Source organism: Chelonoidis abingdonii, chromosome 7 (genome assembly GCF_003597395.2).
Source record: "Chelonoidis abingdonii isolate Lonesome George chromosome 7, CheloAbing_2.0, whole genome shotgun sequence".
In the NCBI taxonomy this organism is placed as follows: Eukaryota; Metazoa; Chordata; order Testudines; family Testudinidae; genus Chelonoidis; species Chelonoidis abingdonii.
Window position 1 is genome coordinate 74,171,460 of NC_133775.1, and position 25,005 is coordinate 74,196,464.

At 40.8% G+C, this 25,005-nt stretch overlaps 1 protein-coding gene across 3 annotated transcripts in view; it reads left to right on the forward strand.

Moving 5' to 3' along the window:
- PFDN1 (prefoldin subunit 1) overlaps nucleotides 1-25,005 on the forward strand; it is a 57,907-nt gene that overhangs the window by 20,262 nt on the left and 12,640 nt on the right. For all 3 annotated transcript variants that reach the window (XM_032801739.2, XM_032801738.2, XM_032801740.2), the window contains exon 3: nucleotides 10,690-10,774. In XM_032801739.2, the coding sequence (XP_032657630.1) occupies nucleotides 10,690-10,774 (85 nt within the window). The remainder of the gene's footprint in view (nucleotides 1-10,689; nucleotides 10,775-25,005) is intronic.

Sequence of the window (25,005 nt, forward strand, 5' to 3'; positions counted from 1 at the left end):
TTTAGATGTTCATGAACAAATTCTCGCCCTAGAAGTTTTGGTTTTTAGTTACTAGGTACCTAGACTGTGATTGTTTTAGTGCTCTGTAGTTTTTATTAAACACATCTTATGTATCAGTTATGTTGGTTAGCTTTCTAGAGTCAAAAGAACATTTAATTATATTTACCTCTACATGTGTGATAAGTTGTGCAGTACTACTTCCTCCCATGCTTTACCTGACATTGATTTTCTGTTCGTATCATGAAAGCAATTTCTATGGTACGTAAGAGCAAAACCTATGCAACATAGGGGCATTCCAGAATCTGCAAATAAAAAGCCGAGGTTTTTATTCATTTGTGGTCTTTTGCGTAGTTGTCCTTATGCCTCACGTTTTCAGTTTCAACTCTGTGTAGTTCTGCAGAAGATGCACAACAAATGAAACATCAACTTGTTTTTGTAGGCATAAGGAACAGGCTGACCTTTCAAAAGAGGTACATTATGTTGTTTTGAAGGCCTGGGTAGGTGTTGGACTTCCTAAATAGAGAGGGGGACATGTGGCAGTAGAATGGAAATACTTTATTCTCTCAAATTCATTCTCTCTTTCCATCACATAAGTATTTATTATATATTATTTCATGGGAAACAGTGTTCAAGAGAAAACTCTTTGTGCTGATGAGGAGGCGTTCATCTTAGTCTTTGCTATCTTTCTTTCTCCCGGCTATTAGCCTTTTAATTTCAAGAGGCTCTTCTGCTATACGAATTGATGTTGTTTTACTTCTGTTTGTGGAAAATTGTGCACACTTTTATGAAATGGATCCTACTGTTGTTAGAAAGGATACAGGACAGCAGGACCTTAAAAATGATGGTGTGAAAAGCTAGTAATCCCAGCCCCCACTGTCCAAATCAGGTGCAGCGCTGACTGTCTGACTGTTCACTGTGAATTCCTTTTTTATATTGTCAAATCTATCCTGTGATGATGGAGAAGAGGGCAGGTTTCCAGCCTCTGTAGCATACAGTTTTGAAAATCTGTACCAAACCATATTGCATAAACCTACCTGAAGTATGTCGCTGGCATATTGTTAGACACTACGGTCTGTTGCGTTTCTCTGCTTAACTAGCTAAAAATTGTTTTGTTTGTTAAACAGGAAATTAGATAAGAGAATGATTAGGGGACTGCTTGGGGTGGGGTGATTCCCGACTCTGATTTGTTAAAAAGGGAAATATAGCCAATCATATTTGAAATTCTTATTCCACTTCTGACACAGATTTATCTTTGGATGTTGCTTGTGAATGTTTGCTCAAGTAACTTTCTACAAAGAGGAAATGTGACCATGCGCTTGAGGATTCAAGAAAAACTACAGAGAAAGATATCAGAGGGGTAGCCGTGTTAGTCTGGATCTGTAAAAGCAGCAGAGAATCCTGTGGCACCTTATAGACTAACAGACGTTTTGGAGCGTGAGCAAAGCTCACGCTCCAAAACGTCTGTTAGTCTATAAGGTGCCACAGGATTCTCTGCTGCTTTTACAGAGAAAGAGATCGTTGAAGCAGTTTCCCCCATACTCCTTCTGGGCAGCAGTCCCTGTAACAGTCTTAGGTATCTGTCAGGTAGCCCAGCCTGGGACAATAGCCTTTTATAATCAAAAACAGAAGAATAGCGCAAAACAAACTCACTAGTCCTGTGCCAGGCCTCCCATTCTCCCGAGGGCTCTGACAGTTCACTGTCCCTGTAGGAGTGCAGGGCTAGTCCTTTCCTCCAGGTGCGAAGGACATGCAAGGTCTGCTTTCCTTGCTGGTCAGCCAGTAACTGTACTCTCTCTTGTTTTAACTGACCCTTTGGTACTGGCAGTGAGTGCAGGTGTAGTGGGATTTGGCTGAGTGGGCCCACAGCAGTTCGTTAACCCTGGCCTGTTCAGTGTGGGGTTGGCATACCCCATCACAGGAAGACGCAAATTAGTCGGAATTTCAGTAAATCTTGATCTAGCCTTTGAAAAGAATGGATGGTGCCCTTTAAAAAGCTGACCCTCACTACTGTAGCATTATTTTTGGTCATACTATGTTTATCACCAATTTAGAGGTGAACCACTACTTGCTTTTTTTAAGAAACTAAGTATGAACAATGGTATAAATCTACCATCTAGTTAAGTGTCTAGCAATGCAGAAACTGCTGTTTAGAAGCTGTGATACTATTTCTGTATGAAGTAATGTAATATTCTGGAGCGGTTGACAGATCCGAAATAAAGTGAAAGCTAAAGTAAACATGGTACAGGTGTAAGACAAATAACATTTCCTCATCTGATAGGGCAGGTGTGCTTGTTCCTGACATACCACACACAGTTTTGAAAATGTAAGTAGTTCATCATTGTCTGTTCCTCACTTTCAGTCCTTTAAGGTCAATAGGTATATAACTTACAAATGTTAATCTATGCAATATCATTGTTGTCGCTATAAGACTAAAACTGGAACACTTGCCTTATAGTTAATCCTTTCTTTCCATCCAATGTCGGGGGCACAGATATTACTGCACAATGTGTACATTATTGCACCTACACTTCTTAAGTTAAAACTGCCAAATGGCTCATTAAACCTGATGCATATAAGAATCTAATTACCTATGTATAGATACAGTAGTAAAATTAAAAATTTGATTTGCCTGTACAAATGCAGAGATTTGCTAGGAAACTTTTTTGGCTAAAGTGTGTTAGCCTGTAATGGGAGATTTATGTACTATATGAATTTTTTCTCCAAAATACTTGCTAATTGGAGAAAAATGGAGTCGAGTCTAGCTGTATTGAGAATTTTCTGATTTTTAGTTATCTCATAACAGCAAACATAGGAACAAATTGCCATCTAATCTGCTTGAGATGAGTTGACTCAAATACATCAGCCAAAGAACATAAGCTGCTTAATGAGACGTTAAAAAACAGACTGACAAAATATGAAAGGTCTAGATATGGAGAGGGAGTGTGTATAAAATGGTGTTTAAAACATGTACACTGATGAATTACAGTACTGTATTATTTTTAATCTTGTACTGGAATTTATGGCTAGTAGATGTTTCTCAATTAGATAAAGTAATTAAAACTGAAGCTTGCTGAGTATATAACTAGTATCTATGTTATGAAGTACCCAGGCAAATTATTATTAGAATTTAAATGGACATATGTAGAGAAGGTAGAGGGGTCTGTCCTGAGTGGTTGTGAACTTGAGCAGCCAACTTCTGTTCCAGTCAAGATGGATTGTTTGAGAACAAGATCAGCTCCTTTGAAAGCCTCTTTTCCATTGGCTTTGAACAGTACTTAAAATGCACTAATCCCATACTGGGTTACTCTCAAAGCTTGAATGGCAGCACGAGTTCAGCATTAAAATGCATCTTTAAATAGATGAGGGCATGACTGGGCTTAGCCTAACTTTTCGCATTGCTTAGTCTGATTGAAAAAAGCCTTGGCCTACAGCATTACATGTGTGAGGCAAAGCATTTTAGCCAGAACATTACATATATTTACAAGGCATACCATGATATATTTACTGCATTATATATTTATATGTAATATGCAGAAAGCTGTGTTAAAAGAACATTAAGAACACAAGGGAACTGAATTAAAGTTGTTAATTCTGGCATTTCCCAACTTTTCTTTTGCAGTCTTAACATTCTTTTAACGTTTTTTACTTGTGACTTTTTTTAGATTTTTTTTTTTTTTTTGAAGTGAATTGAATAACCCAAACTCCCATTTTATGGAACCATATTGACTTCCTGCGTGAATCATTGATCTGCCTGGAATCCAAGACCTTAGATCCATGACACAGACCTTTGCTACTTCAGTTTAACGAGTAACTAGTAGAAGCATTAGGCTATTGTCCTGTCTGTAGACCACCCACTACAGGCATGTGACATACACTTTGCCAGTGACTTACAAAACTTTGCTAGACAGCAAAGGAATGTAGAGAATCTTGGGTTCTGTCCCTGTCTCTGGAAGGTAGCGTGTGACCTAGTGGTTAGACAGCACAGCCAAATACAAATTTGGCACATTGATTCTGAAAGGCAGTGAGCCCAAGTGCATGAAACTTAGGTCTACCATACTAGAGACCTGGGGCCATATTCTAGTCCTTGCTATGGCCCCTTTACTGTGCTCCGGTATACTCAGTCCCATTTTATTCATCTCATAGCCACTGATGTAGGGACATGCAAGGGAAAGAAAAGGAAGTGGCTGATTTGTGGAACTCTGCAGCAATTGGGGGCTTGGGAGAGGCTCATAGGCAGGTAGGTAAGGCTGCAGTAAATTAGAGCAGCCTCTTGGTTGTATTCATAGTTCTGGCAGAGGTGACTTTGTGCCATTACCCCATGTGTAAAATGGGACAGTGAAATCTGGTCACCTCCTAAGGTAGGGGTATGAGGCTTTGCTCAACAATAAGGACTGTGAAGCGTAAAGAATTATTAACACTTTATAGTCAGTGGAAGAGTGAAATTAGGATTTGTCTCCTCCTGGTGCCCAGTGCCCCTGTGATTAAAGTAGATTGAAGCAGAAAGAGGAGCTTTCCCAAACGAGGAAGCAGATCTGTATGCCCCCCCTCACCTCTGCTTACTTTAATGTCTGCATTCTCCTAGGCCAAAGGGGTGGCAGCTGCAGTACTGTCCCTAGTCCAGGAGCATGCACCATGTCGTTGGGATGTAGGAAGTTATGCAGGGCTGGAGTTATATGCTCAGTGTGCATAGAATGTTCAGAGATTGTAGACACAAACCTCTAACAAGTTCTACTGAGCATGTACAAATGGTAATTTTTAGAGGTTTATAATTTGGCCAAATATGCACGGGTTCTCATTTGAACAGCAAAAGGCATCTCTCTGACGCCAGGATAATCCATCTGCCAATTTTCATGTTCCTGCTCCAAACCTGGGAGACACCAGAGCTGGTAGAAAATACTTTTAACATTGGCAAAACTACTTAATTCCTTCCTTATCTCATTCCCAGAAATAGCTTGAATTATTTCTACTAAATGTAAAATTCTGCTTCAAGCATGAAAAATTTCAGCCTGAATGGTTAAAGATTGGCAAAATTATAAACAACTGAAATCAGGGTCTCCTAATGGAAAGTGTTAGGCAAACTTACAGGTGTCACCACAGTCCAGCATAACTTGTGCCATAAAATGTGCACTCTGCATTGATTTGTGAACAAGTATCCTCATAAACTCATCCAGCCACAGTTTAAATATTTTAAAATGTAATACTGTTTGGTAAGTCAAATAGTAGATCCTGTCACAAACGAACTGTGGGTTATGGAATTAAATATTCAGTGTGAACATCAGTATGTGGGTATGTTTACCAGTATGTGTGTGTGACACAAAGGGGCCTGCAGAGTTTATAGCATTACTGATGAGTAGCTGGATCCTGAAGACCATGTTGGAGTGGTAGGGGCATAAAATAATGGAAAGACATGCTAGAAATCTCACATCTGGAAATGGGGGAAACTCTCTGAAGGAAACGAACAGCTGGGTTCTTAAGGGGAATGTATAGCCTCCACCCTGTTTTAAAAAAACAAAAATCCTGCTTTGGGATTAGCAGAGGGTTATTGGGAGGAAAATAGAAATCAGTGGGGGAATTTTTGAAAGATTTTTTTGGGGTGTGTTTTCTTTCTGCTTATGCTTGGTAATACTGTTACTTTTTTGCTCCTCCAATACATTTTATGCCTTTAGAGTCAGCAGTCATGAGGAGTCTCAGACTCATTCTCTCGCTCACACATGTTCTCTCAGAAATACTCACCGTAATAAAGAGCTGCTTGTGCTGCTGGCATCCCAGTTTTTGTTGAACAATCCACAGAATCTCACACACGGCACCAGAAGAGCCTAATATATTCTAGCTGACTCCCCACAGTCCTTAAAAATGGGTACAAATGAGAAGTAGGGAGTCTTATGTATGCAAATCATCAAAAGAACATTTAGCTGTTTTTTTATTAAAAACTTACAACCTTATTTTTAATGGACTATCCTTTCAAATGAATGGAACATCAGTACTTGATGACTCTATCCTGCTACATGAGAGATGGATATTTCCTGTATGAGGATTAGTTGTGAAAGTTATTAGGCTTTAAAGTTAACAGGTAATTAAGTTGAAAAGGGGAAATTCGCAGCTCTTTCTGGGTGGTGGTTTCATGCTGTTTGGCTGCAGAGTGTATTGGTTTTTGCTCTGAAGGCTCTGTGAGTAATCAGGAGCAGAGAGCTTTGCTTCTGAAGAAAGAAGCACGTGAAGTGACTTTGGCCTCATCCCAGTTCCTAACGGATCCATGTCTCAGTAAAAAGCTTTCTGGAGCAGGGGTTGCCATGGTGTTTGTCTTGTACAGCAACATGCACACATTGGCACAAACCAGTCATCACAATTAAAATTAATAACGCTTGAGCAGCGGAACTTCACTTGAGGAAACTAGAGGTGAGTGTGGTGGAATTTTGCGCAGTGCCTTCTTACCCTATCTAGCTCATATCAGTCAGGTTAATCTCACAAGTTCAACTTCACACTTCCGAAGGAGGCAACTGAGCTCTGCTAACTTTGTTTTTCTGTCATTTATATACTGTCATAGGTCCATTAATTTAAATTACACGAGCTGAGAATCTGCCCCAGGCTTTTTAAACATCCTAAAGCATTATATTGTATGCTAGGTGAAAATGAAACACTCTAAATATTCTAGTCCCTGCAGTGTCTCCAGCTATCACCAGTTTCTTCATATACTCTGCGCTGAATAAACATGTTTAGAATATTTCTTTTGTATGCACACTAAAGAAAACATCTGTCCGTACTTTCTAGGTTTCTTTGATATTGCTTAGAATGTCAAGAAATGTAATACCTATATGATCTCAGGTAATACAATTCGGTGTAACCTGCTACTGTAGGTACTGCACAAAAACATTAGTGCCTGATTTCTCTCCTACTCAACAGTGAACATTCTAGCTAAGCGTTTAGCTGTATTAATTGAAATGTCAAAATCTGAGCCAGAATTACTAATTTACTAATTGCTAAATTACTCTAATGCTCCTTTTATAACTGCATGGAGTAGGCCTCCCTGTTTTCTCTGGTGGCTCTGATCAATGGTACATTTTTCCTCAATTGGATGAAAACTTTGGCCAACATTTTTGAAGTTGAATGCCCCAAGTTAGGCACCTACATCGTCAGTAACCCAGTTGTTTGAGGGTTTGGTACCTCTGAAAGTCAGGCCACTTAGGTGGATGCATGTGGATGTGATTTTCTAGCTTTAAGATTTCAGTTAGAAAATTTTGATCTTTGGCTGCTATCAGTGAAATACTAGTAATCAATGTACATTCTTAAGCTTTTGTTTGAGGAAAGCACCAGGGAGGTTATTTTCTCCGTTGAATAGTGTTGACAGCTGCAGAATCTAAGCTTTCATTTAAAAACAAACAAAAAAAATCCTCTAGTTCTTAGAGTTGCAAAGATCTTCCAGAGTGAACCAAGTGTAAACTAATGCTGTGTAGTTTTCCTAAGTCTGCATGGACAACTTCAGAGATTTCCCAAGTTGCAGCACAGTGAAAACTGACCAGAATCTTGTCAGTTTTCACTGTTCCATATTTAGAACACAGTGGGCAGCAGTGTAACAGAGAAGTTGGTCATCTTGAACTACTCCAACTTTGGAAAGCTATGTACAGCAAATGAGCAGTTACTGGAGCTGTTCACAGTTAGGGTCTGTCCTCGTGTGGTGTTCCCGCCCCCCGTCCCAAAATTATGGAAGTGGAGCCACCTCTCCCCCTAACACACCACCACCATCATCTTAACAGTAGCCAGGATGATCTTGGGTGTGAGAGAGGAATGATTTATATGTATTGCAGTAGTGCCTAGGAGCTGCATGGACGAAGATCTTGCTGTGTTAGGTGCTGTACTAACACAGAACAAAAAGAATCCCTGCCTCAAAGAGCTTAGTATAGGAAAGAAGCAGGGGGAATGTTCCCTCTCTCTTCCAGCTGTCTGAAGGATGTGTGTGAGAGCTTCAGATTTATCAAAACCTGATAGCTGGAGGCTATGAGAAATGGAGTCCCTTCTTAAGATCCAGGACTGCACTTGATGCAAATGCAGTGACCTTCCCTTTCCCTGAGGGTGCACAGGTGGCTGTGGTTTCTCAAAGGGACATTGAACCCAGAGAGACAGAACCCTCCTTTTAGTTTAGTCACTTGGCTATTGAGTGTTAGGGCCTGAAAATGTTACTAGTGTCTGAACAAGGTGGTGGGGAGGGGTTGAGGCTGGTAGGTGGAGAGGGGGAGAAATTGAGGGGATGCATTAGATAAAAAGAGAAATATGATAGCAAAAAGAGGAATTTTGGGGGAGCGAAGATGATACCAGGGAGAAGCATCGCACAAAATGAGTGGAGAGAAAAGGGATAAAGTGAGGAGAGATGTTGAAAACTACATAAGCAGAGCTACCAAGTGAATTGTAAAAGGGAGAAAGTGGAATGAAGCCAGGAAGGAAGAAAAAGTGTAACAAAATCAAGGAAAACACTGTAAAGTCTGATTGAAAACACACTAAGGAGAGCATGAATTGTTAAAATTAAATGCAGTACCCAACTCTTCTGTTGCTATAAATTGCAGGGCTGTGATGGCACCAGGTATTGTTCACCTAGGCTTAATCCTCAGGCAGCTAGTGTTGGGTAAGTTTTTCAAGCTGTGCAAGAGGATCCTCATTTCTGTTTGTTTCAGTTCTGTTCATCTTCCAGGCCCTGAATAAACGTGTTAATAATATCCATTTGTCATGGGAGATTATGCCACACACTGAATTCAAACTTTTGTGCAGAAGAGGCATGTAGTCTGGCACTGCCCAGTCTAAAGCTATTCCTTTTAGCTGTTCAACATGATCTCTTGTCACCTGGCATGAAGACATGGTCCCAGACACTAGTTAGCCCTGTGAGAGACCTTGAACACAATGGTATGAGCTATGGAGGCTCCTTTTAATCCTCCTGGGTGACTTTCTAAGTAGGGAAGAGGCTAATCCGTTGCTTGTGCATTCCTTGTGTGTGAGAGGAGGGGATGAAGAAAGCTATGTAAGGTTCCTAAAATTTACTTGAACTCAATTAGCCTTTACCTCTTTGCAAGCTGTCTGTCATATTCTGAGAGTAGCCTTGAGCTGTGTGATTACTCAGAACACTGCTCTGAGCAGTTTGGGGTCAGCTTTCTTATGATGGCTGTACAAGCTTGCTGTTATTTTCATCTGTAATTCATAAGAAACTTATTTTCATAATTTGATTGCAAATGGAAAAAAGGAAGATATAGACACTTGTGACTGCAGCTTCAGTTTAAAAAAATATGAATGCAACAAAATGGAACTTTAGAAAGTATTGGAATTCAAAGTTCGCTTTAAACAAATAAACAAACCTTAAACAATGGAAACTGTTAAAGCACAGTTAAGGGCACTCAAACAAGCATAAATCTGTCTCCATAGTGAGAACGACCAGGGTTTGCCTTATCCCAGCCATTATGCAGGTTCATGTCTTTTGTGACCATACAAAATATTAATTAATATTAACTAGAGCTGGTCGGGGACAAGGTTAATTGGAATATGCCAATTCACTGAACCTGAAATATTTTTCAGAAATGTTTTGGGTTCAATGAACTTCTGACAAAGCACAGGAAGGGTTCCTCTGGCTCCGGGGCAGCCCCTCTATGACAACTGTCATGAGGCCAGGGACTTCAGGGCTTCCAGGGTCTATGGCTCATGGGCAACCTTGCCATATGGACTGCCCTGAGATCAGGCTCTGGCTGGAGCCATGGCTCTCAGGGTTTTAGGATCCCTGCTCTGTGGTGGGGAGCTCACCTGAATCCCAGGGCATCCCCAGGAATGGAAGGCAGCCTGGAAGGTGGGGGAGCCAGCTGTTCCATTTCATTTAGAAAAATGGAACTGAAATGTGTTTGTTTGTTTTATTTTTTAATGAAAAATTTCAGAATTTCTTTTCTGTGGGAAAATGAAATTTCAAGTTTTTGTTCTGTATCGGAATGAAAACTTCTTTGAAATGGCAGAATTTCACACACAATGGAAATTCTGAGTTTTTGCCAGATCTGATCTTAACATAGAGGTCAGTCAGACTCCAGACATAAACAATCCCTGGAAGAAGTCATCCCTTAATGATTCTTGATTAGATATATAGCCTACTGAAGATAGTGTTTTCCCTTTGCTCGCAAAGATTCCTTGTGCCATGAAATATCCAAATGCCATGAAATACAGATCTAGTGTATCTCTGTATCCAAACTCTTAAACTGAGATAATGAAATTATAGGACTTGCATGGAAACCTAAAGGTTAGCGCAGTGCCAAAGTGTATATGCATGAACAGTTATGTAACATGTTCTGTGGTTCAAATCTTCAGTATTTCATCTGCAAGCTGTGCCAGTATAGTGTCTTCTCTAAATGTTAAGACCATCCAGAAGGCTGGTAACATGCGTGGGGCAGAAAAGGTTGGCGTCCACCTTTACTCCATTTTAAGTGTTTTAGTTTGTCTTGAATTGAGTGAAGTCTGGGCGACTTTCACTAGATGATCACCTCCATTATGCAGCTGAGTTTTTTTCAGCCCAATTGACTGATTAATTCCATTATCTTTTATTATGCTGTAAATGAATCTTTCTGCAGTCTCTTCTTACAGAGCACAGGATGAGAGTGACTAACATTTGGATGATGTGGTTCATCTGCAACCATAGTAAATGTGCCTGACTTCTTTTTTCTTTGTCTCTTGTAGGTTTATCCTTCAGTCCAAGGGAGTAATTCACAACCAACTCTTAGAAAAACAGAAAATAGCAGAAGAGAAAATTAAAGAACTTGAGGTAAGTTTTAGGTGAATGAAGGTGATATTGAAAGTAAGACCTTAAAAAAAAAAAATATCAATGCTAGTCTTTGTTGCATCCCTTACATATATAGTATATTTGTATAGCGCTTTTCTTCCTAAAGGATCTTTAAAACACTAGAACTCCTATCCACTGCTGAAACATTGCTATCTCTTGAGTAGAATGGAGCAGCTGTCATCGTAGTAATATTAGCAGTGCATATCCTGCTGACCCCCCCCCCCCATCCGGTAGGAAAATACCTATCTAGTCTAGAAGTAATTAATGTGATTTGGACATATTACCTAATTTGAGTATTTGAGAGATACAGAAATATATAGGAAATGCACAATAATTTCAGTTAATGCCCTTTTGCAAGTTCAAACTGCTGAAATGGGGCTTTGGATCCATTTAATCTTGACCAATGTCCAGGGGATACAAGCCAGGTTCACTTGCTCTGCTCATTGCATTTAATTCTTCAGAGGGACACAAATAGAAATGCTCCAAAAGTGCTACCATTATGTCTTTTTTAAAATGTCCCTAATACGTGAATAATATGAAACCCTGCCCCTTAGTATCTTGAGCAAAGGACTTAAAAACAAACAAACAAAAATCCACAACAAAAATACTCTCTAGGAATATGTTTAGGGGAAGCAAATGATGAGCTGACCAAACAGTCTGATATGTTAATGTGAGCTTTGGAGATGGAATTAACAATAGGGAAGGCAGAGCAGGCAAGTAAGTGTGTGTGTGCGTGTGCGCGCGTACAAAGAATATTGATATGAAGTGTTTAAAGTGCAGTTTTACTCTGAAAAGTGGCACTGTGGAGTTCTACATTTACTCAGTTATTCCAGAGCAAATCTGCTCAGTTGGTAAATAGACAGGTGTTTTTCTTCTTTTTGCCCTGAAAGGTAGGTTCTTACTGAAACCTACAGTAAGAAAGACAAGATGGCTTCTATCTTTTGCATCTCTATCAGTAAATAATCTGCAGGGAGAACTTAATTAACAGTTCTGCTGATAAAGTGGGAGATAGATATGATGCATGTGTTTGATTCTAGTCTGCCTTACATAGCACTAAAAGGTGTTTAAAAAAAAAAAAAGAAGTCTTAAATGCATGGCCTGATTTCAGAGATGTTGAGCAACCCCAACTCCCATTAAACACAATGAATGTGGCTCATGTTCATTACTTTTGAAAATCAGGTTCTTGTATTTTGTTCAATAAAGTACTTCGATATGATTCTGAATAGATATAGGGAGCAGATTAGAATGTGCCATTTTTAGGTGTTTTTCATTTTAAAGACTCTGGATTTAATGTGGTGAAAAGTGTTTTTATTCAAAGAACAGATGATAGGATGGGGCAGATTTAAAGTAGTTTTGGGTGTTGTGTTGGAACAGGACAATCTTAAGCTTGCGTTTCCTTGATATCTACCATTCACATTTGTGGTGTTTTAACTATTTTATTTTTGAAAAGTAATGCACATATCTGTAGTTGGAGTGTGTCTGCAACCATAATGGCATCATGACAAACTCTTTAATGTGGGGATATGTTTTTGTTATAGTAATATCCTAATTAAAATAGGATCCACAGTAAGGGAGATATCCTAACCTTTGAAAATCTGTTTTTAACTGTCTCAGTTTTCATTGGAAAGGAGAGAACAGATATGTCTAGGGGGGCAGCTGTGGTAATGAGATGAGGCAAGATAACATTTTAACTACATTTTGGACATTAGCAAGTGCGTTGTCAGGTCTGATCAATCTAGGACTGTGCCTATTTGGTTGTGAAGTCCAGGGCAGTCTAGATGGACAGTGCTATCCTATGCTCTGGAGAAAAACATTAATGCTGTATTTATAGAAAATACTCTCTCCGTGAATAATGTGAAAGATGCACTTGCAAATTACAGCTGTCATTTCTGAGCCGAAGTGCTTGGGTTGACCTCATGGCTGGGACATTCACTGATGAAACCCAATGTCAGTGATGTTCACGAGTCCCCATACTGCCTCAACAGTTATTAAAGGGTTGTTTTGAATACACTTTCTGAACCTGAAGACATTCCATTGCTTGAAAATTTTTCCTCTTGATAGCAGGTAAAAATGCATCCCTTGATGGTGGAAATTTTTCTCCGTTTCTGTCTTGGAAAACACGCACCTGCATACCTCTGCAAGTGTTGTAATGTTGATCTTCAAATAGTAAACTGGGCATAGGAGCATCTCCAGTGCATTTATGACTTCCTCAGTGACTGTCTCAGCTGTTCTGAGCACCTTCAGGGCAAGTTCATGCTCTATGGAGGCTGAATCAAATGCCTTCCAGTAAGATAATTTGGTCTTTCCAGCAGGCTTTGTGTGGTTTTTAATGATTCAAGTGATAGGAAGACATCTCTGAGGTATTACAGTGATTCTGTACCCCAGCAGCAGGCACAAAAACAACATCTGACAGAAGTCTTGGGTAGCATCTCACAGGGAGCACTAGAACAGCCGTGTCTTGTGCAAAAATCTGGAATTTAGTAGCACCTCTCTCTGTGAAGTTGATGGCATGCAAGATAATTTTAGAGTCAGCTTCCTCATGGGAACTATGAAGAAACTCCACTGACCACTGTGAGGCAGCAGCTTCATTATGTCATACACCAATGAAATTCTTCGAGTAAGTCTTCACATCCTGGAGTGTTTTTCCTGCAAGGTATGCGGTTAACTCATCCTTCATGTGAGTATGAAACAGTAACTTCTTCACTATGGCATTGGGGATGTTCATGGAGTCAGTGATCTTATATTTCACAAGTGCAGTACAATGGAGTCTCTTCTTTCTGGTAATATTTTTAATTGATTTCCCCATAATACTTGTCAAGCATGAGATGGAGTCCGTCATAGATCCAGTATTTTCTCTGTATCCTAATGATGAAGTGTTCAGCCAAATCTTGGCAGGTGTTAATAGTTTCTACTTTGTCGACAGCTTGTACCTTAGCCATACCATCTATGATTGATATCCTGAAAGGCCTCTGCTGGCATAAGGTACTGGTCATGTTGTCAGTAGGTGCTGGCTTAGGAAGACCATGGAAGATGTACATTAGTTTCTTTTTTGCCTGGCATATATGAGTTGTTCCATCATATGTGAACATTGATCGTGGAGAACTCATGTAGACCCAAAGTCTCACATAGATCATCATGATGCTGAGGTCTGGACTTGACCAGTAGATGAGCAACAACCTGTCTGCAGTTAGCTTTGTAATAGTCTCTGCCACCTTCACTCTGACTTTCCTCTTTGCTTTCGAGCACACCATTAGTCTGTTTTTCTTAATGGGATTCCAAAGATTGACAGAGCCTTGAATAATTCTTTGGGTTTTGAAGGCCTCATACAAATCATGACCCAGAGTATCCATTTGAGTGACATCTTCAGCTATTTCATCACTGAAGACTGCTTTTATCATAATATTAATGAGCTCCGATGCACGAATGGGTAGCCAGTGCGAGTAAACTCACCTGTAGCTTTAAAATAGTTCTTTCTTGGTATTTAACAGCACCTAATGAGTTTAAATGGTGTTTGGTTACTTCTGGGAAAATCATTCTAAGCACAGTTAATGTTTCATTTGAAATTTGCTAGAGTTCTAGGGTTGTCAAGGAAAGAGCAGCATTCTCGCTAAGAGTGACTGCTTCGTACATTTTTTCTTGTGTTGAAACTCTACTTAATGGATGCCTTGGGGCTTCCAGCTTACCACAGAAGAAGCAGGTGTTCTTCTCTAAATGCATACCATGGGAACTAGTATAAGGCAAGTCTCACCCACAGTTGGCACCTGTCCCAAAATCTTTGACTTTTTTTAAATGCTCCATGTACTTCCCCTCCAACCTTGCCAAATTTATTTTTTGGCAGTGCTTCTTACAGCATGCAAGTTGTCACTATTTAACCAGGTACTCTGCAGGGGTATTCTCTAAAGATTCAGCTACTGGTTGCTATTCTTCATCTCCCCATAGACTTCTAAATGTGATCAAAACCAAAATAAAAGAAGGATTTTGTAATAAATTACTTTGGGGTTGTAATTAACATACATTATATAACATCATTACGTACTGTTTGTGGATGGATTCCAGTAATTTCTGGCTGCATGCTGATGTCTTAACCAGTGCCTCATTACAACTCTTTTGTCATAATAAACCAAGCTAATAATCAGTACCACTAAACCTTTTCTTTTTTGCCAATGATGACAAATCAATTTGAAGCACTCCTTCCATTCACGGAATGTGGGGGGACACAAGGCCCTACACCCCCGGCTTCCTGCGATTCACCATGACTCTCAGCCAGCCAGTAAAGCTGAAGGTTTATTTAGATGACAGGAACACAGTCCAAGACAGGTCTTGCAGGCACAGGCAACAGGATCCCCCCCAGTTAGGTCCATCTTGAGGCCCCAGGGGCACCACAGCCCCACTGGGGGGTCAGAGCTCTGTCTGGGCTCCCCTCCATTCCCCAGCCAGCTCCTGAAACACTCTCATCCCTCAGCGTCTCCTCCCCCCAACTTTGTTAAGCTTCCGGGGCAAAGGTGTCGCCTGGCCTCTAACCCCTTCCTGGGTTCTCACATTACATGCTTGGGTCTCCTCCCTTAAGGCCAGTCTCCCATCCCCCAATGCAGACCGTCATCCCAGGCCAACACTCCCCACTCAGCATTCAAAGGCCACATTAAGAACAGTCCCAGTTCGTCACATCCAGTAATTTGTAACATTAAAATAAATTAATTAGATACGTTCTAGGCATGAACTGATAACACAGTGCTGTCAGTTGAGGGCCACAATTTAACTTTGCGAGGGCTGCATGTTTGACATGCCTGTGTCCAAGAATCATTTTTTAAAACCAAAGCACTTTCTCAAATATATCTCTATGTCATTGTTTTAGGGTTGTGGGAGAAAGGGCTTTGGAATGTTACCCAACTCAACCCATTTCCAGTGATGTATTATGAAAATTTCTGCCAGCTGTAGAACCTGGAGCGGGGACCTGGGGGCAGCGAGTCCTCCCGCCACGCTGCAGAGGGGGATGCACTGAAATTATGATTCTGTACATTTCTATGAATCAAATGACACCTCCCTTAACTTTCTCTTATTATCTTGTCCGCAGATTTACACATGCTCTCAGACTAACATCATTAGTAATAGTAGTGCTTTAAGATGAGTAAGCTCTAGTGGAGACAGGACACAGGCATTTTTACCACACGCTAAACATTTCACCATTGATCGCACAGGTGGAGCTGCACTGGGACTGAAAAGGCAGCTGTAAACATCCTGATTAGATGCAGCCCCAGTGTTAAAGCCAAATGGAATCTGGTTGATAGGCCTTAGTTTACTGAGTGTTGGGCTCCCAGGCTGCTAGTCTTGCCAGACTGCGGTCAGTTTTCAGCAACTATAACCTTTAGCTGTATGTCTCCATCTGTTCCTGGTGGGAAATGGTTCTTAACCTTCTGAACTTTGATTGCTGGGTTAAGCAGAACGGGTGGAGTTCCCTGTAAATTATAACCTTCTACTTCTTAGGCAGAGCTTCAAAGCTGTCCTCTTGATCGTTGTTTTCTCTCCTTTGAAGCTTACAGCTGCCTTTGGCCAACCGTTATTGGCACTGAATTGACTGTAACAAAAGCAGTGACTGATCTCAGTAACTGGTGGGAGAGGGAAAGTGGCTGCCAGTTGGATTGCACTCTCCTTTTTAACCATTGATATGGGGGCCAGGTTCCCTAAAGCTTCTACAATTTGTTTAAAATGAAGATTCATATCTGCTATTAACTACTTTTCAAGCTGGCTGTTCCAGGCGAGCCATGGGATTCCTTATGAGAAAGGTTGAAGTCTTACATTGATGCTTCCTGTGAGCTGAGGATTTCCAGGGGAACACCTGAATCCAAGTTACAACACTTATCACAGGAGTAGCTGGGAGAGAATTCCTCTGGTCCTGAAACCAACCAGTGATAGTAGGGAGGAAAGAATGTGAAATTTACGTGATCTTAGTTATTCCACTAGGTCGTCCTAAAGAAAATATCAGACTGAGAGAAATGTGATGAGGTTAAAAATCCCCAACTTCAGATTATTAAATGTGGATAGGTTTTGAAGGTTGGATTTACCTTCCACCATGTCTGCTGCTTTCTTTACCGCCTCCCCATCCTAACTACAGTGGCACAGCTCCAGTGCTTCAGTGAAGACGCTGTCTTCGCACTCAACTGCCTAGACACTGCCTATGCCCTCACACATTTGAGGTCCACAATTTAACTTTGTGACGGCTACGTATTTAAAATCATTTTAAAAAAATTATACTTTAACACTTTCTCAAATATATATTTACATCATTGTTCTAGGTTTGCCATGTTTGATTGTGTTTGTGGGAGAAAAGGCTTGGAATGATATCCAACTCAACCCATTTCCAACAATATTGGAAATAGCTGAATTCGTTTGGCTTAACACAAAAAAAAGAAAAAGTAAGCCTGGGCCGTGGCATGGAAAATTTCAGTCCAAAATTTGCAAAGTTTTTTAAGCAACTGAAAACAGGGTCTTGTGACGACTGAGTGTTGGGCTATGCCTTAGCAATAGGCAGTGCTCCTAGCTTCACTTAATTATAAAATCCTGGAAGTGTTTCTCTTTTTGGTAGCATGCTAAAAATAGTGCCCATTTTGAGTGTGCTTTTTGAAAGCACATGCCCAACTACCATTGATAGTCTGGGAGCTGGGTGCCTAGTTCCTCCTGTAAGTGCTTTGGGAAATCCCACCTTCAAGGGGCCTGATCCTGTGCATTGTTGGGAGTTTGTAGTGTGAGACATTAGTATTGCCGAGCTATTATCAGGCCTGCATAAGATGTATGCTGCTGACATAGGGCAGAATTTTCCTAAGTATTCAGCCCTGGGAAGCCGGGCCAGGTCTTCAGTACACTGAGAGCTCATTGGTTACTGAGCTTTTTTGAAAATCTGGCCATAGGTGTCGCAATGGGAGCTGCTGGGTGCCGAGTACTTCTGAGAATCACTCTCTTGGTGTTCTTCAGAGGCTTGAGCTGCATGTTTTTACATTACAGCATTGCTATAGTGAACTACTGTACACTGAGCCTACAATATAAAACTTAACTTTCTCTTTCAGGACTTGTTTGCCCTATTTTTGCTTTTATTAGCAATGGATACAAACCCAGTTAAAAATAATAAATTGCAGGTTACTTTGAAGGGGATTTGGCCAGTCTTTGAATAAAAAATAAAACTGCCTCCTTTTATACCAACTTCAATCTAAATGGCTGGCCATGCAAATGGCTTTGAGACTTAGCTGCATTGGAAGCCACCTTAGGGGCACTGCAGGCAGCCTCTTGAAATTCACTTGTATAAAGAAAAATTATGCAGGTCTTAAGGTGCTGAAAAATGGTGGAATAATACCCAGAGCTCAAAAAGTTTCACAAACACCCATTAGTCAGGGTTAGATACAAACAACAAGAATTGGAGTGAGCAAAGGTGCTGGGATTTCTACCAGGGTTCTGTTCTTGAACTGTGGTTTCTAGACCCATCTCAGATATTTGCCCCTGGGTAGTAGATATATCTGATTAAACTTGAGGGTCACTCCTTGACCTGCAGGAAAGGAAGAAGAGATTTTTTGCCTTTCCTCCGGTCTCTAAAGCCTCCCTACTAGTGGGAGGATTGAGGGAGGGGAAGAAAGGTCTCTGCTATTCTACCTTTCTCTCCTCGTTATGGTAGGTCCTGCTTCCCTATGAATAATTCCAATGCCTACGTCTGATGTTGCTCCTAGCTTTCTCAATAGCAGTACCATGAAATTGCTGTGATTCTTTTTAACCACTGAATTTCAGGTGTGTCTATTGCATGGCAAAGCTGTGAGCAGTGGCAGAGGAACTAGACCTCTATGTGCAAACCCCAAAATGGCACTTTACATTCAATGGACATTTGAAAATGATCTTTGCCATTGCAGGGGCCAATCCTGCAAACACTTACGGTGCTTAACTTTACATTTGTGCATAGTCCCACTGAAGTCAATGGGACTTCTTTTGTGTACGTGCTTGCAAGACTGGGAACATAAGGCAATGAAAAAATCAAAAAAACGCAACCTCTTAAATTCTCCAGAGATTAATGCCCTGTGCTCACATACTTACAAGAGGAGCTTTCAACTCACTAGCAGCAATTGGATTTTTCCAGCCTTGATAATATCAATTCTCTTGTTATGTTTAACTATATTAGTTGTGTATGTGAAATCTATTTTGAAAGCATTCTAAAGGGATGAGCACAAGCCCTTTTTAGCTCAGCAATGTTTGTGCAGTATTAGGAGAAAAACCTAGTAATGTTTTTCTTCCCTTGTTTTTAAGGAAACATGATATGCTGGGGTGGAACAATGCTTTGTTCAGGAAATGTTATCCGTTTCCATTGTAGGGCTAGATGGATTCTGTTTTTAAATGTGGCATTTTAAAAAGACCAAACTCTGTGATGTTATAAAGACATGGAAAATGATTCTTCCTTCAGCGTGGAGGAAGTGATTATTGCTGTGTTTTTTCACTGGTAGTATCTGATAATCCCCCTCCCTCCCGCTATTCTCGGCATGTTTAGTTGTCAGGCGTTGTCAGACTAAATTGCTAAAAATAACAAATACGGGGGAGGCTGCTCTGTGGCAGCTTTCTTCGCTGTGTGCCACTTGTTGAATTTAGTTCCTTCATAGAAAGGGCAAAAGCAACCAGCTTCCATTCTTGTTGAATGGGATTTCTTTTTTTAAAGTGCTGACAAGAACATTGTTGTGTGTCTCACATTTCCCAAACATTAATACTCCATGCACATGTACAAGAGGATGAAAGCCGACTGCTCCTGTAGGGCTAAATCTTCAGTGTCTGTCTACAGCAAAAACTATGATCCTGGAAAACCACAGGAAAATAAGTGGTTTCATTCTAATTCAATAGCTTGGCCATGTGGCTTCTGAGAAGCCATGTAAAATTGTCCCAACCCATGCTCAAGATCTGTTCACCCACCCTTTACCATGATGATGTAGAAACTAATATTTTACCTGTCCATCAAATACCATTAGTCTCCTTGAGTAAGAGGGCGAGTTGAACTTTGCAAGGCTCCTTTATGGTAGAATAAAAGGAAGGGGTCGTTCTGTGGCAGTGGGATCTAATAGGGAGGCTGGATATCAAGACTTGGAAGCTTTGTTCCTGCCTTTGCCATGGACATGGTCTGTGATCTAGCAATATCTCAGTGCCTCACATTCGTCCTCTGTAAAATAAGCATCCCTCACAGAATCAGTATATGGGTTCGTTACGTTGGAGGATCTTTGGATGAAAGGATGGCCTAACCACAGGTGTAAGATACTAGCAACATCTTCTTTCTACTGATCTGTAAGATAAGGAGTCTCTGAACTTTGCCAGGGCTACTCCATGCTGCATGAGAACAAAGCTATTTTAATTAAATAGTAAATGTAGTGCTGGTGAAAAGTGCCAAATTGGCGTGGAGACTGAAGTTCTTTGTTACCAGGATAGTATAGTCCAGGCAGTAATTGAGGTATATTGCCAGGAGGCAATATACCTCCACTTTGCTCTTGAGGGACCACCTCCAGAAGTGAGAAGGGAGCCCAGTCTCCATGATTTAGGCAGTCCCTTGATTTTCATACTGAGACTGTCAACATGGGTACCAGTTGTGAGTGTAGTTTAATTATGTCGAAAGCCTAGAAACTAGTGTGAACCCTCGGTTCATTTTACAGGCCACTAAACAGCCACCAGAAGGTAACAGTGTTACGTTATTACTGAGCTGGACCACACTTAATCCCATGAATTACCACTGACAAGCTGCTTATCCCATTGTGGATTCATGGAGCAGGCCAGTGGTCTTGAGTGTGTGGGTTTTTTCAAATAAACGAGAGAGAATGAGTGGCCCTGTTTTTCTTCTGTCAGGGGAATCCTCTCAAGAATTGCCCTCTCTGTGTTTTAATCTAGATGGATCTTATTTTGATTGTGTGGTTTTTCTCTTTTAGCATAGAAGCAGGCTGTCATTTTTAAGAACCGCTCCAAGTGTGCCCGTAAGTGCTGGTCTGCTTAAGCTCTGTCTTCTTGACCTTATGGCCCCAGCTGCATTATAGACATCTTGCAAATGTTTCCCACCATTGCTAACACCAGTTCAGTTATAGTTTGAGCAAGATTGGGAGCCCTGGTATAGTGGAGCTGCTGGTATTTTGAGTACCATGTCCTCCAGGGTTGTTAATGCTAATGGAGCAGAACTAGTGCTGCCATCAGTTTGTAATATGTCTATCATATAGATAGGGCTGTGCCAGTTTATGGCATTGCTGCATACAAGATTTGGCTGTTTGAACTCTTTGGGAGAATCTTGTATTGTTTCTAGACTTTCCCAAAGTCTTCTATTTATAATGGCGGTGTGGAAGGCTCCAGGACAGAATTCTGGCCCCCCAAGTTATTAAGATTCTCAACTGAGCCTCTCCATGGCTTGATGAAGTTTGGCCTTAGGGGAGCTATCCTCTCCTAGCAGTACTAGGCTTGGGAGTCAAAGCTGTGTTACTTTGGCTTTAATGGCCTTGTGTGATATTTGGAGTTATCTTCATTGTATCTGAATGGTCAAATGCCTGGAGGGTTCAGGAAGTTGGAGATGGTGAAAGCTCTGCGTAACTTGTTCCATATGCCTGTGATGGCAGTTCCAATGCTCTCGGCACAGAGTTCATCCAGTCAACAGGGTATGTGTTTGGCAATAGGGCTTGCTCTGAGCTCTTTACATCAACACGCGTTGCTAACTCTCAGTTGTTGTTACCAACATGGTTGCAGGCTTCTATCCTGTGGAGGCTCCACTTTTAAGTTTATTAGAAAAATTGGTAACAGAATTCTGTCCACCCATGAGACCTTCTAAAATTCTTCCATAGGAAAGTGTCTTGAAGCACATCTGAAGCCCTGCTGGGCATGGACGGAAAGATTGCCGATGCACAGATATGATCTCCCTGTCTTTTTATCTAATCTCTGCTCACCCCTTTTAGGGTTTACTCCCTACATCTGTTCATATTGTGCATGGCAGCTAGTGGAGGGAAGAGCCAAAACCCATTAGTCATCTGCTGCATGGATAGGAAGAGGATTGCACCATACTGGCTCCTTCGTTTTCATTGCTTTATTCTAGGGCTGTCAAGTGATGAAAAATATTTATTGCCATGTTAAACAATAATAGAATACCATTTATTTAAATATTTTTCGATGTTTTCGACATTTTCAAATATATTGATTTCAGTTACAACGCAGAATACAAAGTGTACAGTGCTCACTTTATATTTATTTTTGATTACAAATATTTGCACTGTAAAAACTAATAGAAAATAGGTTTTTTCAGTTCACCTAATACAAGTACTGTAGTGCAATCTCTTTATCATGAAAGTTAAACTTACAAATGTAGGATTAGCTACAAAAAATTTAGGTTGAGTGCTGTATTCAAAAACAAAATAATGTAAAACTTTAGAGCCTTCAAGTCCAATCAGTCCTACTTCTTGTCCAGCCAATCGCTCAGACAAACAAGTTTGGTTACGTTCCTGTAGCAGATAATGCTGCCTGCTTCTTGTTTATGATGTCACCTGAAAGTGAGAACAGGCATTTGTATGGCACTGTTGTAGTCGATGTCGCAAGATATTTACATACCAGTTGTGCTAAAGATCCATATGTTCCTTGATGCTTCAACCACCATTCCAGAGAACATGCATCCATGCTGATAATGGGTTCTGCTCGATAACAGTCCAAAGCCATGTGGACTGATGCATGTTCATTTTCATCATCTGAGTCAAATGCCACCAGCACGTTGATTTTCTTTTTTGGTGTTTGGGTTCTGTAGTTTCCACATCAGGTGTTGCTCTTTTAAGACTTCTGAAAGGCTGTCTCTATCTCTCATCCTCTCAGAATTTTGGAAGGCTCTCGGATTCTTAAATTTTGGGGTCGCTAGTGCTATAGCTTCTTTAGAAATTTCACCATTGGTATTTATCTCTTGATGCTTGTCAAATTTGCAGTGAAAGTTTCTTTAAAAGTGACAACATGCTGGGTCCATCATCCTAGAGCCTCCTGTATTAACATGAAATATATGGAAGAATGCAGCGTAGAGAAAAGGCAGAGACTACAGTCTCCTCCAGGATTCATGTCACAATTTCATTAACGTATTTTTTTTTTGCGAGTGTCCATCAGCATGGAAGCCTTCCTCTGAACAACGGTCGAAGCTGAAGGCATTATCAATCTTTAGCGCTCTGGCATGTCAAATACTGCAGTAGTGCTAACAATTGCCATGTCAAGCGTTTTCACTTTTTTAGGTGACATTTGTAATGAGAAAGCAGCAGCATATCTCCTGTACTAATATTGTTCTCTAGTGGATGGCTGAACAACGAAGTAGGACTGAGTGGACTTGTAGGCTTAAGGTTTTACAAGTCCAATGTCATAGTTGCAGCAGTATCAAGCGGAGGCCCCAGGGTCGGTCTGGGGCGTTTTTGTTCAATATCTTATTAAGATCTGAAGACTGGCGTGACTGCCACTCTCACAAGTTTGCAGATGACACTTAACTGGGAGAGTGGTAGATACGCTGGAGAGTAGGATAGGATTACGAAGCGAAACCTAGGCAAATTAGAGGAACTGGGCAAAAGAACTTGATGAATTCACAAGGAACAAGTGCAGAGTCTGCACTTAGGACGGAAGAAGTGCCTTGCGACTGCTACAGCTGGACCGAATGGCTAGGCACCGTTCTGCCAGAGATAGGGTTACGTTATCTTCGGGTATTAATGGGAAGGGAGTTTTTTGATTGCAGTGTGGATGAGAAGCTGGATATGAGTCAACAGCGGCCCTGTTGCCAAGAAAGCCTAGACGGTATTTAGGCTTGTATAAGTAGGGCATTGCCAGCAGATCGAGGCGAGATTCATTCCCCTCTCATATTGACATTGGTGGAGGCTACATCTGGAGTACTGTGTCAATTTTGGGAAGGATGTGAGAAAAATGGAAAAGAATCAGTGGAAGGGCAGCAAAAATGATTAGGGATCTGGAACAGGGAACTTTGAGGAAGGCTGAGGGAACTGAATTGTTTGTCTGCAAGAAGAGAAGACTGAGGGGGGATTTGATAGCTGCTTTCAACTACCTGACGGGGGGTTCCAAAGAGGATGGATCTAGACTGTTCTCAGTGGTAGCAGATGACAGAACAAGGAGTAATGGTCTCAAGTTGCAGTGGGGAAGTTTAGGTTGGCTATTAGAAAAACTTTTTCACTAGGAGGGTGGTGAAACATTGGAATGGGTTACCTAGGGAGGTGGTGGAATCTCCTTCCTTAGAGGTTTTTAAGGTCAGGTTTGACAAAGGTATGTCTGGGATGATTTAGTTGGGAATTGGTCCTGCTTTGAGCAGGGCGTTGGACTAGTTGACCTCCTGAGGTCCCTTCCAACCCTGATATTCTGTGTTTTCCAGTGTAGTTACATAACAAAAAAACTGCATTTGTACGTTGCACTTTCAGGATAGCGATTTCACTACACTACTTGTATGAGGAATTGAAAAACACTGTTTCTTTTATAATTTTTATAGTGCAAATATTTGTAATAAAAAATAAGTGAGCACTGTATACTTTATTCTGTGTTGTAATTGAAATCAGTATATTTGAAAATGTAGAAAAAATCCAAAATATTTAATAAATTTCAGTTGGTATTCATTCTATTGTTTAACAGTGTGATTAATCACAATTTATTTTTTTGAGTTGATCGCATGAGTTAACTGCGATTAATCAACAGCCCTACTTTGTAATTCTGTGCATATGGGGAGTGAAAGCCCTTCAACCTGTTCTCTCATTTCTCTGCTTCCTTTGGGGATGGGTGCAGTTATATAACGAAGCTTTTCCCCAGTGGTAACAAACTGCAGCTGTTCACCCACTACTCCTTGGTGCCACCTACTAAGCCTCCACCGCTGCAGTATCTCCTATGGAAGGGCAGCCCATTGGACATGTAGGGAGAGCTGCTGGCATGAATCTACCCTGTATATAGTTGCTGGTTTTCACGAAGAAAGTAGCTGAAGTTTAGTCTAGCACATAGATTAGGATCTTTAAAGTGGGAGAGGGCATCCACATTCTAGTCTTCCATTTAAAAATGAAAAATACTCGAGCATCTCCAAAAAAACCTCCAAGCAGAACAAAAAACCATAGCCACAACAACGCCACACCTGCTGTCCCTTGCTGCTTTTTTGGCTTAAAAAAACCATTTTGTAGCCAGCTGGAGGATATGGAGTACCCTGAAACTAGAATGATCAAAAGAACAAAGAAAGAACA